This window comes from Panthera pardus, unplaced genomic scaffold (assembly GCF_024362965.1).
Source record: "Panthera pardus isolate Hobbes unplaced genomic scaffold, ASM2436296v1 HiC_scaffold_12, whole genome shotgun sequence".
Classification (NCBI taxonomy): domain Eukaryota; kingdom Metazoa; phylum Chordata; class Mammalia; order Carnivora; family Felidae; genus Panthera; species Panthera pardus.
The window spans coordinates 71860104-71879673 of record NW_026526677.1 but is presented as its reverse complement, the minus strand read 5'-3'; the positions used below and the strand labels follow the sequence as shown (position 1 = coordinate 71879673).

General features: G+C 38.0%; 1 protein-coding gene across 5 annotated transcripts in view; it reads left to right on the top strand.

Annotated features, from left to right (window-relative positions):
• The first annotated feature begins 272 nt into the window (after window positions 1-272).
• NOX4 (NADPH oxidase 4) overlaps window positions 273-19570 on the top strand; it is a 166089-nt gene continuing 146791 nt past the window's right edge. For 2 of the 5 annotated variants that reach the window (XM_019450053.1, XM_019450052.1), the window contains exons 1-2: window positions 273-368; window positions 1566-1661. Coding sequence is in view for 2 of the 5 variants with exons in the window: in XM_019450052.1 (XP_019305597.1) it covers window positions 1653-1661 (9 nt within the window). In the remaining 3 variants the exon portion in view is untranslated. Of the gene's footprint in view, window positions 369-749; window positions 909-930; window positions 1513-1565; window positions 1662-19570 lie in introns of those variants that run through there. The other 3 variants (XM_019450055.2, XM_019450054.2, XM_019450051.2) reach the window with 2 other exon arrangements.

Here is a 19570-nt window from a genome sequence, read left to right as displayed (position 1 = left end):
ACAGACTCTGATACTAGGTAATAAGACGCACATTTCTAAACAGAGTGAATCGGAGCTTCCCTAAAGCCCCTGAGAATGACGTCATCTTTAACCATTAAACCGCCGGGCTCTTTTTTATTCAAAATTTTCTTAAAAGCTTCCCAAGAATGTGGGTTGGGGTAGGGGTGAGGGACTGCGAAGAGGGAGGCAGAGGGAAGCTTTAGGTGAAGGTTGTGAAGGGGCCTTCGTTGGGGTTGCGATGCGTTCCTGAGGTTGGGCGGGAGAAGGGGGATGTTAGTACACAAAAGGCTATTTCCGGCTCAAATTTCGTTCCCGAGCGTCTTTGAGTGGAACTTTTTTGGGGAAAACGACCCGTGCCTATGAGCTAGGTGCGTGCGAGCGTACGAAGGGGCGGCGGGGTGCCCAGGGTATGGCTATCACTCCCCACATCGTGGTCGGTCTCCGCGAGCCTGCGGGGGGCGCCTCCCAGTCCCCAGCCGGGACATCCTGAACGGCGGCAGCCACAACAACAGGCTCGCCCGCAGACAAAGGGACCGGCGCGGCGGTGCAGACTCGCGCAGCCGGGCGGCGGGGCCGGGGAGCGCGCGCTCCGAGCGCGGGGCCGGGGCCGCCGAGCGCGCAGCGCAGACCCCGCGCGGGCCGCAGACGCGGCGCCCGGAAGACCCGGCTCCGGGGCGCAGACCCCGCCCGGGCTGGCTCGGCGCCGGCCTCCGCTTCCACTCAGTCTTTGACCCTCCGTCCCCACCCGGCCCCCCCCCCCCGCAGGCCGCACAACTGTAACCGCTGTCCCGGCCGCCGCCGCTCCTTCGCGGGCCGGCGGCCGGAGAGCGCAGCGCGGCGGGGCCGGCGGCATGGCTGTGTCCTGGAGGAGCTGGCTGGCCAACGAAGGGGTTAAACACCTCTGCCTGGTAGGATGGCGGGCAAGGCTCTCTCCCTGCGTTTTGTCTGTCGTGCAGCAACTTTGATTCATTCTCTGAGCGTGCGCGGGTGGGAAGTTGGAAGTTTTGCCTCTAATTCCAACATTCTGAACTAACAAAACTTTTCGCTGTTAATACCTGGAGATAATAACTACACCCTCCCCTCACCCCTACTCCAAGTGCATGGGAACTTTCCTGCACACTGTTGGGAGAGCAGATGTGGACGAAGAGAGATCACTTTTAGTGAACACAAGTTTTTCTTAACCCTTTAAACTTCTTTCCCCCTTTGCTCTTTTCCCGGATTGTTTCTGTTTGGTGTTGCATTTTAACAACATGCCATGCTCGGGACTGGGTGATGTCACTAATTTCTTAGTCTCGTTTTGTGCTGCAGGGGATATTTGCAGATGGTTTAGGAGACCTGCTTGCAACCCAGAATGCTTAATCTCAGGTGCAGGGACTGAGTGAGGTCAGATTTGTTTTCCTCTGAGTGGTCTTCAGCTTGCTGGTTAATTAAGAATGCTTTCTGCAATTACTAATCCAGCTTCCACTGAAAGTATTGTGTCCAACGAATGCACGTGAGGTTTACACTTATCAGGTAACGTTTATTTTTAATTTTTTTTTTTCTCTCTCTTTCTTTGTGTGATCTAGTTTGTCTGGCTCTCCCTGAATGTTTTGCTTTTCTGGAAAACCTTCCTGCTGTATAACCAAGGGCAAGAGTATCACTACCTCCACCAGATGTTAGGGGTAAGTGGGACTTGGGTGACCTGGTAGAATGTGTTTAAGGCGGGAAGACATTGCTACAAGGCTTGGTCAATTTTTCCATCTATTAAAGAAACATTGGTTGTTCACTTCAGAAAGGTTTGTCATTCTCTAAAGCGGTCAGGTTTTCCTGATGCATTATTTACACTCGTCTATGTTAAAATGATCAACTCTTTTAAGAACCAAAAGATAACTATCTGCTGAAGTCAAAGGAATGAACCTGCAATACCAGGCTAGTAGTACCTGAGAGAAGTTGCTACATCTTGCCAGCTGCCAAGTGCCTTGAAGGATCTGCTTCACCATCAGGACCAGCCAATGACGGGCTTGTAGTTTTTACCAGTCAAGCCTTCAGCCTGCCCATAAGCTTATCCGGAGGATTTCTGCACTGTTTCCTTTTACTGCCAGTTCTCACAAAGTCTGTGTCCAATGCAGTTATTCATTTCTGGGCATTTCTCAACGTCTTACCCTAGGTTTCTGGTTGATTATGGTTGCAGGGTTCTGGTCTAATATGAGAATGATTTTGTGCAGAACTTCACTCTGATTTATCTCATGTTGATATTCTTTTCTCTATTCCATGACATTTCTGATCTCATTATTTCCACTCCCTTTCTCCTTGACTCCTTAACGAAAGACAGAGGCACTGAGGACTTCTTACTTTGTATTAGGAGATAGCATTTTCTAAGCAACAAGCAAAAAGTATAAAATGTATTGAAAAATTTTGGGATGTCTGAAAAGGTAGATTTTGTCTTTCCTTTTCATTGGGCAAGAGAACCCATTGTGAGTAATAGATCCATGGTTTTCTTTTCCATAGTTTAATGATTATTTAAAATTGCTATCAGCTCACATGAATTTGGTGGAAGCAGCTTTCCAACTCCTGCTTTACATTTACAGATCTTATTTATCTTTAAGCCACAGCTCTGAGAGTAGTGTGCTTGGTACGTGCTAAGACTGCAATAAATTGCGGCTGAATTAGTTAGCGGGTATTTTTATATAACAGAATACTATTTTTCATTAGCTACTGATCACACAATGGATATTTTTAAGTTTAACACTTATTTTTTTTAAGAGTTTTTTTTTGTTTTTTTTTTTTTTTTTTTTTTTAGAGCTGTTTAAGGTTCACAGTAAAACTGAGAGTAAGGTACAGAGATTTCCCTTATGCTCCCTTACGCCCACGCATGCATAGCCTCCCCCATTATCAGCATCCCCAACCAGGGCAATAACATGTTATAATTGATGAACCTAACCGACATGTCATAATCATTGCTCATCTCTGATTTTAACTAATGGGTTAAGAATAATAGTCTCAAAGATTAAACTCATTGGTAACTCTTAAATCTGAAATTTTCTTTCATTTTTCACCAACCTTCCATTTAACCAGCAAACTGTTGTGAAACCTGCACTTTTCAAATGGGTACATACAGAGTAAGACCTTGCCCCTGGCCTCAAGTTGCTTATAGTCTAATGGAAAATCAAACAAGTAAATACTTATAATTGAAGAAACAGCTTAAGAAAAATTTTCTCTAATAGACATATGAAGGTCTGCTGACTTATCTTTTTAATTTTTTTTTTCCCCCTAGAAAGTCCCCCTTAGGTGTGAATTAGTGAACACGAGATTTTTCAGTAGGAGATAGCTGGCCTATTATGTAACGATATGAATAACTTGGAGAAAACTCTAAAGAGTTATGATGGTAAATTTTGCTATCAAAAGTGGTACATTTTCACCAGGAGATATTTGTATTAAAATAAAATCTAAGAATAGACAAGTTGGAAGCCACAACTGAGTATTGGATCTCACTCTATGACATTTGTATAAGCTAAAATAATAACTTACTTACAAATTATGTTGGAAACCGAGTTAATTTTTCTGAGCTTGGATGCGGTGTGATAACCTCAAATTTATTTTTGTTGACAAGTCAGATATGGTGAAGAATATACACATACACACACATATAACCCAACTAATAAAAAAAAAACAAAAACAATGCTATGTGTGTTTTGCCTCTCTCTACTTCCATCTTACATTAGTGCTTTTGTTTGAATAATATGACAGGCTAGTGAGGTACAATGGTGAGGCCTGCAGACCAGCTGGCACACAGGAAAGGCTCAATAAATATTCATCGGATGAATAAAGAAAAAAATGATAAAAGGACTAAATGGAAAACTATGAGTGAAAAATACAAGAAACAGATTAAAGAAGAGAGAGGTCGTTGTAAATTAGTTTTTTTTTAATTTTTAATTTTTTAAAATATTTTTTAAAATGTTTACTTATTTTTGAGAGAGAGACAGAGCATGATCAGGGGAGGGGCAGAAAGAGAGGGAGACACAGAATCTGAAGCAGGCTCCAGGCTCTGAGCTGTCAGCACAGAACCCAATGCTGGGCTTGAACCCTTGAACCCTAGAACCAAGAGGTCATGACCTGAGCCAAAGTAGGACGCTTAACCGACTGAGCTACTCAGGTGCCCTGTAAATTAGGTTTTATGAAAACATAAGAATGATTGTATCATAGTGAGCTGACCCTTAAGCCATCCTGTCAGGAGTCAACATTGTATGAAAAGTCACCATGGGGAAGGATGGTTTTTCTTCTTGGCATCCTGCTGAAATGTGAAAGATGACTTCCAAACTTCTCACTTTTCAGTAATCACCTATTGAGTTTTCCAGGCATTAATTTATCTAAATCATTTTGGAATATTTTCAGTCTATATTACTCTACTTTTTAGTGAAAAGGGAACTCTATAATTTAACTATTTGCTTTATGAAGGAGGATTTAATTTTATTTGTCCTAAGCTTATCTTTCCTAATCTTTTGATTATTATGGTATTACTTCATAGTATAAGAATTTGCAGGCATTTTTCAAATCGCAAAGAAAATAGAGTATAACAATAAGATATAATTAATTTTTAAATAAATATTTCTGGCTCCCATATTTTACATGTTTAATAACTATGCTTCATTATTATTAACTTAAGGTCACAGATAGAGTGTCTTTGGGCCTACTAAACACTCATAAGAACAAGGTCCCACTGTGATGAATTTTAGAAAGCCTGAAAAGAACATAATAAGTATTCCGATATTATTAAGTGTCTTTAAGGTGAATCCTAGGTTCATAAAAATCATGATGGTATTCCTGGAAATGAATTTGCTTCCACTAGAAGACACAAATGGAAAAAGTACCTCCAGTTGTTGAATATTTTGATAATAACATTGAGTATAAAGGTTGCTGTTACTCATCTTTAAAAGTAAGGTAATAATAAAGTTGCACTAGTATTAGGGGAAGGAAGGGTCCACAGAATATAGCCCATTTGCAAGAAGGCATAGATATTGAGAAGTAGTTAATTCTTAGTAGGTTGAGATCTCTGCTTTCTACTGAAAAACAACTATTCAACTGTTTCTTTATTACTATGATATAGCAGGCACTTTACAAATGTTTTTGTTTATGCGAGGAAACTATTCTTCCCATTTTACACATAGGAAAATGTAGGCTGAGGAAGCTGGCGACTTGTTCAGTGTCAGAGCTAGGATGTGAATACAGTCCTGCCTGGCCTTTTTTGCTTTTTGCTCATGCTACGCAGATTTTCTAAATCACTTCACTGGCTCATCTCTGATACTTATGCCACTGGTTACTGTTACTCACCATCATTGCTGCCCAGTAGAAATGTAGTATGAGTCATATGCAATTAAAAATTTTCTATAGCCCACTAGAAAAGTAAAAAGCAGTGGCATTAAATTTAATAATTTATTTTATTTTAAATAATAATAATATCCAAAGTATTGTAATAGATTGAAGTATTCAACATGTAGTCAGTATTTTTTTTTAAAATTTTTTTTTTCAACGTTTTTTAAAATTTATTTTTGGGACAGAGAGAGACAGAGCATGAACGGGGGAGGGGCAGAGAGAGAGGGAGACACAGAATCGGAAACAGGCTCCAGGCTCCGAGCCATCAGCCCAGAGCCTGACGCGGGACTCGAACTCACGGACCGCGAGATCGTGACCTGGCTGAAGTTGGACGCTTAACCGACTGCGCCACCCAGGCGCCCCTGTAGTCAGTATTTTTAAAAATATTCATGAGAGGGGCGCCTGCGTGGCTTGGTCGGTTAAGCGTCCGACTTCGGCTCAGGTCATGATCTCACGGTCCGTGAGTTCGAGCCCTGCGTCGGGCTCTGTGCTGACAGCTCAGAGCCTGGAGCCTGTTTCAGATTCTGTGTCTCCCTCTTTCTCTGCTCCTCCCCTGTTCATGCTCTGTCTCTGTCTCAAAAATAAATAAACGTTAAAAAAAATTTAAAAAAAAATATTCATGAGATATTCTATATGCTGTTGCCTACTCTTTGAAATATAGTATGCATTTTACACTTGTGCACATGAAAATTCAGTCACCAAATTTTCCTCAGAAATACTTGACCTGTGTTTAGATTTTGTAAAATTCTACAAATCAAAAAGTGAATGAATCCACATACCCACGTTGTTCCAAACTTATTTAAACATTTTCTGATAACACAAAGGAGTGTCAGCTCTTAATTAATTAATTAATTAATGTGTACAGTTTATTTATTTTGAAAGAGAGAGAGAGAGAGAGAGAAAGAGAGCCTACCGTGGGTGGGGGAGGAACAGAGAGAGAGAATCCTAACCTGGCTCCACACTGTCAGCCCAGAGGTGAGGCCGACGCGGGGCTGGAACTCATGGACCATGAGATCATGACCTGAGCCAAAGTCAAGAGTTGGATGCTTAACGAACTGAGCCACCCAGGCTCCCCTCAGCTTTAAGTTTAAATTTAAAAAAAATTAATAAACCTAAAAACTGTTTCTTGGTAGGTGGGCCTACATACACTTCAAATGCTCAGTAACTCCCTGCAGTGAGTGGCTCCATCTTGGACAGTGTGAGTGTAGACTGTGGGGGAAAATATTCCTACTTTCATGGTCATATGCATGTATCATTTTGTTTTACAGCAAACAGCTGGCCACTAACCAGCCCAATAAAAAGACATTGGGATGTGGGTAGTTTTCTTGCTCTCTGTCTCCAAAACAGGAGTTGATATTGGATGGGAAGTTGTGGGCCCTAGTTATTGGTGTGTAACTATAAACAGATCTCTTACTTCTCTCTAAATATCAGAACTTTTTGGTGGTGGGAACCTTTGAGAATGAAGGTAAAATCATTTAATTCTCAGAACCAGTGTACCCATTTTTTTATTTTTTTATTTTTAAAAAGTTGGGTGATTGTTCAGACCAGAATTAACGATTAAAACAATTGCATAAGAATTGATAGAAAAAAGAAGATCTAAACTGATGGAAGATAAAATAACATTGAGGTTAATGTATCTTAAGGAGTTTTCATCATGACTGTTCTTTCCCAGGCTGGTCTGACCCAGACCTGGAGGCAGCATGGTCACGGCTGGTTTATGCCTGAGTTAATGTGCTAATCAGACTGTGTACTTCTTAGGAGATGTTTAATTATGACATGCTGTGAGTTTTGGAATCTTAAAATTAAGCTATGAAGAAATGAAAGTCTTTTGAGGGAAGCAAAACAAACAACACACACACATACATACGCACAAACTCACACACAACCAAACAATAACCCCCTCCTACTTCCCATAACAACCTTTTAAATAAAGGAGTACTTTGATTTTTTAAGATGACATCTATTTTTGATTTATTTATTTTCAAGGAATGGAAAATGTGATTGCTTGTACTTTACTAGAAAGTCCTAATGTGTTGTGACCGACTCAGAACTTTAGTTTCCTAGATTTTTTGAAATGTTGGAGTTCAACTCAAAATATTACCCATAGAAGCCTTCATACTCAAGTTCACCTGTTTCTGAGTTATATTTCTGACATTTAATAATTAACAGATATAATTTAAATGATAAGAACATGTTAATTTGAAAAGAGAATGTGTTTTATGGTACCAGATTCAATGTGTCTTCATTTTATATCTTTTTCCTCCTAAACTAACATTTGTTTAATGACTGTTTAATTTCATCTCAGTTATTCTCATGGTGCCATAATGAGAAATTTAATTTTGTTGCTTTGTCACACAGTTATTATTTTATTTTTTTAAAGTATTTTATTTTTAAGTAATCTCTACACACAGCATGGAGCTTGAACTTACAACCCTGAGATCAAGAGTTGTAGGTTCTACTGATGGAGCCAGCCAGGTGCCCCTCACAATTATTATTTTAGATCTGCTGCATGGTCATGAAGATCTTCTCTTTTTTTTTTAAACTACCCCCCCCCCCCCAAATGTTTATGTATTTAATTTGAAAGAGAGAGAGAGAGGGGCAGAGCACAAGCCGGGGAGGGGCAGAGACAGAGGGAGGCAGAGAATCCCAAGCAAGCTCTAGGCTATCAGCACAGAGCCCAAAGTGGGGCTCGATCTCACAAACAGTGAGGTCATGACCTGAGCCAAAATCAAGAGTTGGACGCTTAAGCGACTGAGCCAGGTGCCCCTCATTTTTTAAACTTTGATTGAGATATGTATGTTAATTGGAAGAGAGCTGTGAGCACTGAGATTTTTTTCTAGTCTTGGTGATGATCTTTCTTTGGTCAATCATTATCGTCTCCAAAGTCCTAGAAGTTCTATCATAATTAACTATTTTCTGAGACAGAAATCTGATGCCATGTGAATTTGTTAAGGTCAAAGATTAGAGTCTCTGTACAAATGGACCCAGGATTTTAAGTTGGTATTGGTTTCATAGCTGGCCCAGGTGGCTTTAGTTCTGTTGAGAAGGAGTATATACCATCTATTATTTTCTAGAAAAGGCTTGATCATTAATTCTTTCCATTTATTGCACAAAATATAAAAGTTACTACCTAGATTTGCCCAGGTATGCATTGTGGTTTCAATCCAGGAGATATTTTTAACTGAATGGTTGGTTGTGTTTTTTGTTTGTTTCTAGCACTCTATTATTTGAAAATGATTTACTTCCTCTCTATAAACAGGTGAAGTGACTTACATTTTCTTGATGCGATCATATTCTTAAACTGTTTATGGTAGATAGAGACTTGTAGAATTTTAGAATTGGAAGTAAGCTTTGGTATCTTAGATTTCTTCCTCATTTTCTCAATCAGAAAAATGCAGTTAAAGTGATTTGCTCATCATCACCCACTGAATGAGTGGCTTGGTCACTTTTCTGGTCCATTAATCCTCTCGGTCCAATATTCAGTCCGTTAGTTGACAATACATATGCACAAATTAAACACCACACTGTATAGACCACTAGCTTTCCATCTTAAGTGAACTGATATTTAGATGTTTAGCAATTTAAGAAGTCAAGGAAAATTACTGATTTACCCTCAAGATAACATTATTTTCAGCATTATAGTTGTTTTAGATTTGTCTCAGACAAATAATTAAGGTATTATGAAACTTATTTTTATTTCAATTATTTCTGTTTTCATAATATTCATAAGACTTTTAGCAATGTTTAACTTCCTTATTATATACATCTGAATGCCCTCTGTATAATTTTCTTTTATCAATACTATCCAAAACAGTATAGAATTGGGAGGTGGAATTAATTTCAGAGATTTTCAAATCTTTCTTCATTTTGTTATTAATAATATTAGTAACATTAATAGCAGATTACATTCATTGAAGACTGTCTTGATAGCAGGTTTTAGTCTAATAGCTTTGTATGGAGTAATTTGTTTAATCTTTCTATACATCCTGTGGATATACTTTTTTTTAATATTTATTTATTTTGAGAGAGAGAACAAGAGAGCATGAGCAGGGGAGGGGAAGAGAGAGAGGGAGAGAGAAACCCAAGTAGGCCCCACACTGCCACTGCAGAATCCAGCATGAGGCTCAAACTCATGAACAAACCATGAGATCATGACTTGAGCTGAAATCAGGAGTTGGACACTTAACTGACTGAGCCACCCAGACACCCTAAAGAGTAGATATTTTTAATTTTTCAGCTGAGAAACTGAATTAGGGAAATTCTGTAACTTGTTACTGAGTGACAGAGGTGGGACTTCAACCCAAACATCCTGGTTCCAGAACTTATATTACTATTTTTTTTTTAACGTTCACTTATTTATTTTTGAGAGAGAGAGAAAGAGAAAGAGCAAGCGAGGAAGGAGCAGAAAGAAAGGGAGAGAGAGAATCCCAAGTGGGCTCTGCACTGCCAGCCCAGAGCGCGTTGTGGGGCTTGATCTCATGAACCCTAAGACCATGACCTCAGCTGAAATCAGGAGTCGGAAGCTTAACTGACTGAGCCACGCAGGCGCCCCAGTATCCACAATTTAATGGAACTGTGTGATGTGACTGTAATTGAGCAATGTGGTAAAAGACCTTGTGAGAAGTAGTTTCTTTAGTGTTTTGGCAGAGTGGGACTAGAGAAAAAGTAGATTAAGGAGGAGATGGACTTTGCATGAGCAGTAGAATGTTTACGATTTTAAAAATTGGAAACTTGAATTTGACATTGATGCCTATCTATGGATAAATGAATCAAACACAAGTTCTATGGGGAACTTGCTTTAAATTACATGCTTTAATGGTTTTCATGAACTAGGAAATTGTTAAAGGTCTCCAGACGCATACCAAGGATATCAGAGTTAAAGGCAAGAAGAGATGAGTGATGTACACAAAGTGAAAGTATTTTATAACCTGAAATTAAAAAAAAAAACAAGTAGGCACTTCAGCGCTAAGATAAATCTAAGAAATGATTTGTGGTGAATGCCTTTCTGACTATATTCCTTTTTCCTATGATAGGATTATCAAATAGCTGATTTCAAAGTGCAAGTAATTTCATTTCATGTGATCTTCAAAAGCTCAGGTGCATAGGAAGGGTATGAAATGGTAGTGATCCAAACAAGTTTCTTTTTTCTCCATGCTACACTTTTGATTCTCTTTGCTAACTTCCTCCCCCACGCCCCAAATGCTCTGCCTTGTGCCTTCTAATTAGCATCTTACCTGAGTAACTGGCTGTCACCTTACCTTGAATGAGGACATTGGTTTCCAGGCTGGTGAGGGTGCCCCAAGAGAATTGTGGAACAAGAAAAGAAGAACCACCTCTTGAGAATATGTTGAAACAGGGTGATAAGAGTACTTTTACCTCTCACTGATTTCCCTTGGCCAAGTTGCTTTTGAGAAGTTACTTTGGGCCTTTAAGCTTTGTTAATTCTCTTAGTCTGAAAAGCATGGACCCAAAAACACATTTGTAAAGTGCTTTGAGTCACGCAAACAAAGGTGAAGAATACTTTTTTCTTTCTCTCTCTCCCCCCCCGCCCCACCCGCCCTTATAGCTCAGACTATCAAAAGGCAAAACTAACAAAGTTTCATCAGTGGTCTATATTAATGGATTCCAGTTAGAAAAAGAAATGACTCATATTAAGCCACAAGAATGCAGAGCTTCAATATGAATGTTCTTCTTCACTTGAGAACTAGCCTTTGCTGTTGGGCATTGTCTGTATCCCATTTGTTACCTCCCATGGAATTTTTCTGTAGGGCTGGGGCTTGGCTTGGACTGTGTAGAACCCATCACTGAATTATTCATTTTGATCTTGCACATTTTATAAAATGTAAGAGAGGAGGAATGAGTCAAATGAACATCTTAGAAGAGCTTATACTTACAATGGGTCTATAAGTTTACTTAATTTTGCTTTGCCTGAAGAAAACTAGTCTTGTACTTGTTTTAAAGCTTGAACATGTCATTCTTTTTTTTTTTTTTTAATGTTTAGTTTTGAGAGAGAGCAAATAAGCAGGGGAGGGGAAGAGAGAGAAGGAGACACAGAATCCGAAGCAGCCTCCAGGCTCTGAGCTGTCAGCACAGAGCCCAATGTGGGGCTTGAACTCATGAACTATGAGATCATGACCTGAGTCGAAGTTGGATGCTCAACCAACTGAGCCACCCAGATGCCCCTTGAACATGTTGTTCTTAAAGAAGACAATATATCTTGTTAAACCCACAGATTTTAGATATATGAAATTTAATTTGTTAAAGTCTTATATGACATGTGTTCTAATTCTTGTTAAAACCAAGTGTCTGTGATCACCTTTTCCTCAGCATGGACTATTAGTTTAAATTTCAAATATAGTAATACCTGTGAAGATTCCAAAATACCAATGGAAACAATATAATGTAATGAAAAGAACATGGATTTTGTAGACAAACTGACCAAGTTTGTCATGACTTTGCCTTTTAAGAAATGTGTTTTTAAGAAATATATTGAAATAGTTTCAAACATAAGAAAAGCTTATGTTTCCTCAATTTTAAATTGAGAATTATAATATTAAGTTGAACTACATAAAAATTCCAGTATTAAAATGTTCTGTCTTACAAAAATGGCAGTTTAACATAGTTTAACCTAATACCTCTTGTAGGGTTTTGTTTTGTGTTTTGTGGAGAGGATTGAGTAGGATGAGGAAGAAATGAGTATGAGGCCTTCAAAAAGCATGACTCCCCGGAGCTCCTGAGTGGCTTAGTCAGTTAAGTGTCCACCTTTGGATCAGGTCATGATGTCACAGTTTGTGGGTTCGAGCCCCCATCAGGCTGTCTGCTGTCAGTATGGAGCCTGCTTGAGATCCTCTGTCCCCATCTCTCTTTGCTCCTCCCCCACTGGTTCTCTCTCTCTCTCTCTCTCTCTGTCTCTCAAAAATAAATAAATAAACTTAGAAAAAGGAGTATGACTTCCCTTTCTGGGAAGTTGTAGTAGACAATGCTGGAATCATTTCTTTCAGGCTACATTTTGAAGTTAAAAATGTTTTGATGTTGAAATCTGTTTATAAATGGTTGCTAATGACTAAAAATTTCCAGCACTGAAGAGAAATTAACTCAACTCATTTCATACAATGTATACCTTCTGAATTATTTAAAGAGATTTTGCAGGTGGCAGTATGTTTTTCTTTATTTATTTTGAGAGGTGGGGGATCATGGGCAGGGGAGGGTCAGAGAGGGAGAGAGAGAATCCCAAGAAGGCTCCGCAGTGAAGAGTCCCATAAGGGGCTTGAACTGATGAACCATGAGATCATGACCTGAGCCAAAATCAAGAGTTATATGCTTAACTGACTGAGCCACCCAGGTGCCCTGTTTATCTTTTCTATAATTCATTCCACTCAATCCACCTATCTTTTACATGTTCTCTCCTAGATTAATTCATTTCCTATTCTTCTAAGTCTGATGTTGTATGTGTTATCATTGTTTCTTTTCCCGTAACTGTTTTTTTAATACAACTGTTTTTTATTTTATTTTTTTTTAATGTTTACTTATTTTTGAGAGAGACAGAGACAGAATGTGAATGGGTTGGGGGCAGAGAGAGAGGGAGACACAGAATCTGAAGCAGGCTCCAGGCTCTGAGCTGTCAGCACAGAGCCCGACATGGGGCTCGAACTCACGAACTGTGAGATCACGACCTGAGCCGAAGTCGGTCACTCAACCGACTGAACCACCCAGGAGCCCCTTACCATAACTGTTTATATGACTTTTTGTTTGTTTGTTTGTTTAAATGGTTAATATTATGGGCAACACAGAAGAAAAAAGCCATGGGAATACAGAAATTAAATAATACTTAAAATATTTGCTGCTTTCATCCCTTTAGTCATCCAGTAACCTTTAGATTTCTCACTGCAAACCAGTAAATACAACTGAGTGTCCATTTTTAGAAGTGCTCCATGTTTGACATCACCTCCACCTTCATCTTAATCTCACTAAAAACCATATTAACAAGTATATAGAAAGACCCTACGGTGTGTTACAATTTGAACAGGTTAGTTGTCCTTCAGTTTTGTGATATTTAATGTTGAGACCCATTTAAGTTGTAGTAGTGGTAAAGAATCAGTAACTGTTCTCACGCCCTCCCATGATCCCAGTAGTTCTTCTGTTCATTAACTGGAACCCCCCCATCCCTTGCCAGCTGTAATGTCACTCATAACTTGCCCTCTTTCCTGTTCCTGCCTGGTTCTGTCCCATCCTGTTCTGTCCTATCTCATCCTGTCCTGTTCTGTCTTGTCCTGTCCCGCCCTGTCCTGCTGCATCCTATTTTGTCTTCTACTGTCCTTTCCTATCCTATATTGTCCTGTTGATCCTGAACTTTACATAAATATTTTCTCATTTATCAAAAGTCTGGAAAAAGAGGCCAGTAGCTTAATGTTCTTCTGAAGGCTATCACCTTAAGCCATGGAAATATTTGCAACATAATTTATAAAGGTTTGTCATGTATTTTATGAAAATAATACATATGATTAAGGGGAAAAATGGAAAAATGAACAAAAGTTGAAACAAAAGGAAAGCGGCCTTTCATATTTTCATTATTTAAAGATAATATTACTCCTCAAACATTACTTTTAAGACTTTTCCCATTCCATTTTCTTTGGAAAACAATCTTTCTTGTGACTTTCAAATTTATTAAATCTTTTTCATATTTACTATAGAAAATGAGAGAAAATGCAAAATAAGTCATTTATATCTCAGCACCCACACATAACCACTGTGAACATTTTGGTGTATTTCCTAAATACAAGTTTTTGTTTTTGTTTTTTTTAATAATATGATCGTTCATGGAGCACCTGGCTGACACAGTCAGTAAAGCATGTGACTCTTTTTTTTTAATATTAAAAAAAATTTTTAATCTTTATTTATTTTTGAGAGACAAAGAGAGCACGAAGTGGGGAGGGGCAGAGAGAGAGGGAGACAAAAAATCCGAAGCAGGCTCCATGCTGTCAGCACTAGCCTGATGCCTGATGCGGGGCTGGAACTCAGGAACCACAAGATCATGACCTGAGCCAAAGTCGAATGCTTAACCCACTGAGCCATCCAGGTGCCCCAAGCATGTGACTCTTGATCTCAGGGTCCTGAGTTCCATTTTGGGCATGGAGCCTACTTAAAAAACAAACAAAAACAAAAACACACAATACTATGATCATTTAGAATAAACAATTTTGTATTTTCCTTTTAACATTTAGTGTTAAATATTACATTAGATTTAGTTCTATTGTTATAGATTATGAAACTTACATTATTAAACATACATTTTTTATTTTTAATATTTCACTGAATAAATACAAATACACCTATCTTAAACATTCCCAAATTTGTGCCTGGGTGGCTTAGTCGGTTAAGCGTCCGACTTCGGCTCAGGTCATGATCTCACGGTCCGTGGGTTTGAGCCCCGCGTCGGTCTCTGTGCTGACAGCTCAGCCTGGAGTCTGCTTTGGATTCTGTGTCTCCCTCTCTCTCTGTTCCTCCCCTGCTCATACTCTGTCTCTCTCTGTCTCAAAAATAAATAAAAACATTAAAGAAAAAATTAAAAAAAAATTCCCAAATTTTTAGACATCCAGTTGGCTTCTGTTCACTATTCCAGAAAATGCTGTGAAAAACATTGTGGGGAGCCCAGGTGGGTCAGTTGGTTAAGTGTCTGACTCTTGATTTTGACTCAGCTCATGATCTCATGGTTTGGGAGTTTGAGTCCCATGTCGGGCTTCGTGCTGACAGTATGGAGCCTGCCTGGGATTCTCTCTCTCTCCCTCTCTCTCTCTGCTCCTCCCCTGTTCATGCTGCATGCTCTTTCAAAATAAATAAATAAACTTAAAAAAAAAAATCATTGTACAGAATACCCCCCTCTGTTTTTATAATTATTTCCTTTGGCTATGTTATTAGAATTTCAAAGTATAATAACTCATTTAATTATACTTACTGTGAATTTCTTATTGTAATCTATCTGTTTAGTTCTTGGTACTTAATTGTTAAAATTAAAGTACATTTCAAAAGAAATACATACTTCTGTACCTTGAATACTGGTGTCACAATAGAAAAAAAATTAGAAACTCCCCTTTACATCTAAGAGGTAACTAATGACTTCTGTATAATCTATAAACATAGAATCTATATAATCTATGTTAATCTAGTCTGCATCTATCTCTCTATATATATATGCCTATATATACAAATACACATATATGCACCTGCATATTAATTCAGCAATATATTATGGATATTGTTATTTAATTTCCATTATACAAGTTTGACTTATTTCCAATGGCTAAATAGTATCCCATAATGTGTAGTTAATTTGTTGTATATTTCTCCACTGTTAGTCATTTTAGTTGTATTTGTTTTGTTTTTATATCACACACCATACTGCAGTGAGAATCCTTGTAGAAGTTTACATGCACACTTGGACAAGTATGTCTGTGTGCTGCTTTTTTTTTTTTTTTTTTTTTTTTTTTTTTAAGAAATTCCAACATGAGTTATTTTGGACCTATTAAGTGTTAGCTTTTTAGGGAAAAAAATATTATTTTTGATTTATACTTCCTCTCCTATACCGATTTATCATCTTACATTTGATGGAATGTGTTGTTCTACACTGTAATTTGACCAGTTAAACTCTGAAGAATTTGTTGGAAGAGTCTAATGTGTAAATATGTATGCATCAGGAAGTTTAGACAGATAGTCTGTACCAAACAATCCATTCATTCAGTCCATTTTACTGAGCACCTACTCTCTCAGGCATTTTGGCCATTTTGATGCATCCAGAATTCTTTTTCTTAGAATTGACAGCTTCTTCTTGGAGACAGTTTTTCATTTTGTTTTGTTTTGATTTTCCTCTAAAGAAAGACTGGAAGAAATTCACCTGGATTCAAAGTTGAAAGCTAGGGTTAAAAGACAAGCTGAGTTAGCTAACTAGATTGCTAGTGTTTTGAGGGCAAAGATAGCACTTAAAGATAGCTTTATAGATTCAATGAAGAAGAGTTATTAACAAATAGGGTTGAGTTCAGGAGGAGTAAAATAGAAATGCTTAATTGACACTCATGTGAGAAAAATCTTAATTTTGAAATCCTATATTCAGTCCATGAGTTTTAATATATGTCATTATGGATAGTCTGATTGCAGTCTTAACCAAGTGAGAGCGTACCATTGCTATGACTGTTGTTTCCTTTCAAAAATTATTCCATGCATTCAAGCCACTAGTATATCTGTTTTGGCTTCTAAATCTTAGGAGGAATGTTGAGAAATTAAAAATGGTTTAAAGATGAGGAAGAATGATGCAAGGTTTTGGAATGATTGTTTCTGATGAAGAGTAGCTGAGGGTGACTAAATAAATATTCAGTAATTATGATCAGATGTGCTGGATCTGTGATGGAGGACAAACAGGGCCTGTCTCAGCTTTCCAGCCACCCATGCTCTACGAAATACATGCCATTCCTTGGTGCCTTTCCCTGTGCATGAATAATTCCTGCAGGAGGAAGAAATGTAGCAATGACATGAAAGCAAATGCACTGTAATTCTTGAGATCCTTGTTCGTGTGCTGTAGATAGGAGCAGAAGATAAGAGAGAGATAAGCAGTGAACATCCACAGGAATGTAAAGGGTGAATTAAAAAAAATCCATTTTGTCAGCTAAAAAGGTCAAACCATTTTTATTTGATATATTTTTACCCTTTAGAATAGGTCTATAAGAGAAAGTGGAGGAGGTTTTTATTATTGTTTTGTTAAGTTCTGCAATTCTACATTTTAGAGACAATGACCTTGGTAGAGGTCACAGGTATTAGCTGTGATAAAAATGCCATACCTCTTAATCTGGTGACCTGTTCAGTAGACAGCATTGCCTGTAGAAAGCCAGGAATGTGTTCAATGCAATTCTGGATCCCATTTATGTTGAACTTTAACTTTTGTAGACAGACACATGGTCTAGAAGTGAATCTCTTCTGTTCTCTGGGCTTTTGGCACAGGAAAAACAAGGTGGACAAAATCCGGACAGAAATACCATGTTACAATCCTGCTTTCTTCTCTCTATGTAAGAGCTACATTTCTTTCTGAGTTATAATAGACTTCTAAGGAAAGACTACATTCCTACTGTAGTCCTACTGAAAATGAAATAAAGTTTATTTCTAGAAAGGGTAGAATGGAGGGTGATGACATATAAAAGAAAGATTTGAGTTAAGCATAAGGAAATATGGATGTAAAGTCAGGATGACTTCTATTCTTTTAGTGGTCCCTTTAATTATATGGAAACAATTTTTTTTCCTCCAGCTTCTTTCTTTAGAGACAGTGTTAAAAAAAAAAAAAAGGATTATAGATTGGAAGAGAGGTCAACTTGAGTCAAAAATTACATCATAGTTAAAAGTTTCCAGGGCAGTTAGTTGACAGAAACCAGCTAGGATCATTTGGCATGAATTATAGCTTATAATGGAATAAGGGACATTCATGAGCTTTTGGATATACCCCAAGACCACTGAATTGGTAGTTTATTGTAGAATTTTTTTAAAGAAATAATTACTCCAATTATTATTAACTGCTTTCTGATAGCTCATGGCATTTTATCCATTATTTTCATATGAAACTGTGTCAAAATAGGTAGTCAACTTTTGAAGTAACCTTTCATTGAAATATCATTTTTTTAATCCTTAAGTACAATCTTGTCTGCATGAAATAGCTATCATATTCTAAATTTATATCTCTTTTATAATATATTAATGGTACAAAGTGAAATTTAAACTAGGACCAAAAGTTTGATTTAGAGGTATAGGAAAATTAAATTGTTCTGATTGTCTGTCATGGTTACTATAAAGACAATAAAAAATACCATTCCTTTGGAAAATTCTGTAGACTACTTTATGGGGTTTTCTCTCTTCATGTAACTGTCTCATGGTTACTTTTCTTTGGCTTTCATTGCTAAAAGCATATTTTCCTCAAGGAGTACTTTTTCAAGACAATTTTCACTATTAACAAACATGAATTTTTGAGGTCCCCAACAACAAGAGGCAGTTTGGGCATTGCCATTTTGCAGTGCTGCCACTCTCTAACTTTGGGGGGGGGGGCACAAGGAGATAAACAGGTAAAATATTACAATATAATGTGTAAAGTTCTGTAGAGGAAGTGTGGAGGTTGGAAGAGGTGGAATGCTATCACAAACAGAAGGAATGGCAATGCATGAGCCATGGATGGGAATGGAGATACGGGGTGAAACTTGGAATGACTAGTCTGGGTAATGCATCCAGGAGCAGCATTAAATATAAAAGTATAGCCAGTTGGCCCTATGAGGAGAGAGAGAGGGAGTGAGAGAGGGAGAGAGAGAGAGAATCCCAAGCAGGCTCTGTGCTGTCAGCACATAGCCCAAAGTGGGACTCGATCCCATGAATCATGAAATCATGACCTGAGCTGAAACTTCCCATTTGAGAGCAAAATGTTCATTTGAAAGTTAATTTACCAGAAAAGTTTTTTTCTTTTGTTTTGTTTTGTTTTTTTTTTTTTTTTTGCAAGTCAACTATTTCCACGGGATTTTTTTACACTTTAATAGGTCTGTCAAACACTTGGATGGAGAGGTGGAAAACATGAATGTAAAGTTTTCAGCTAAAGCAAAATTGAGAAGAAAAAATATCAGAATATAGTATCTATACCCAATATGATAGAATAGTCTAAAACCATATCATTCTTGCATATATATATGCTCTCTCTCACCTTCATTTTTTTTTTTTTTTTTCCACTGTAGGATAGGGATCATTGCTTTGTAGTAACTCATGGGAGAAATCTCTTATGTTGTGAACTCAAGATGAGCCATTATGTAACATAGTTGCCCTATGATATAGCACAGTCTTAGAATTAGCAGAGATCAATCATGTGCTTTGTGAGGGAGATGAGGCTCTTCAGTACTGCCTGCTACTATTAGTCTATGTTGAGGATGTACTGAATTCTGGTGAACTGTGAAAGGTCACTGAGGTGAGAGGGAGTCCTAAAATTTTTTCAAGAATTTCAGAGACAACTAATTGTGTTTAGCATGAAGAAAACAAGATTGGACTAAGAAATCATTCTTTTATCTTCAGGTTAGGAATATTATTATCTAGAGGTGCCTGGTGGGTGGAAGTTACAGAGACATGGACTTCATGTAAATGTAAGAAAGCAAAAGAGGTTTTTGACAGTGGAATGGCTGCTGTCTCTGGAACAATTCAACAGAAGCGTAGATTACCT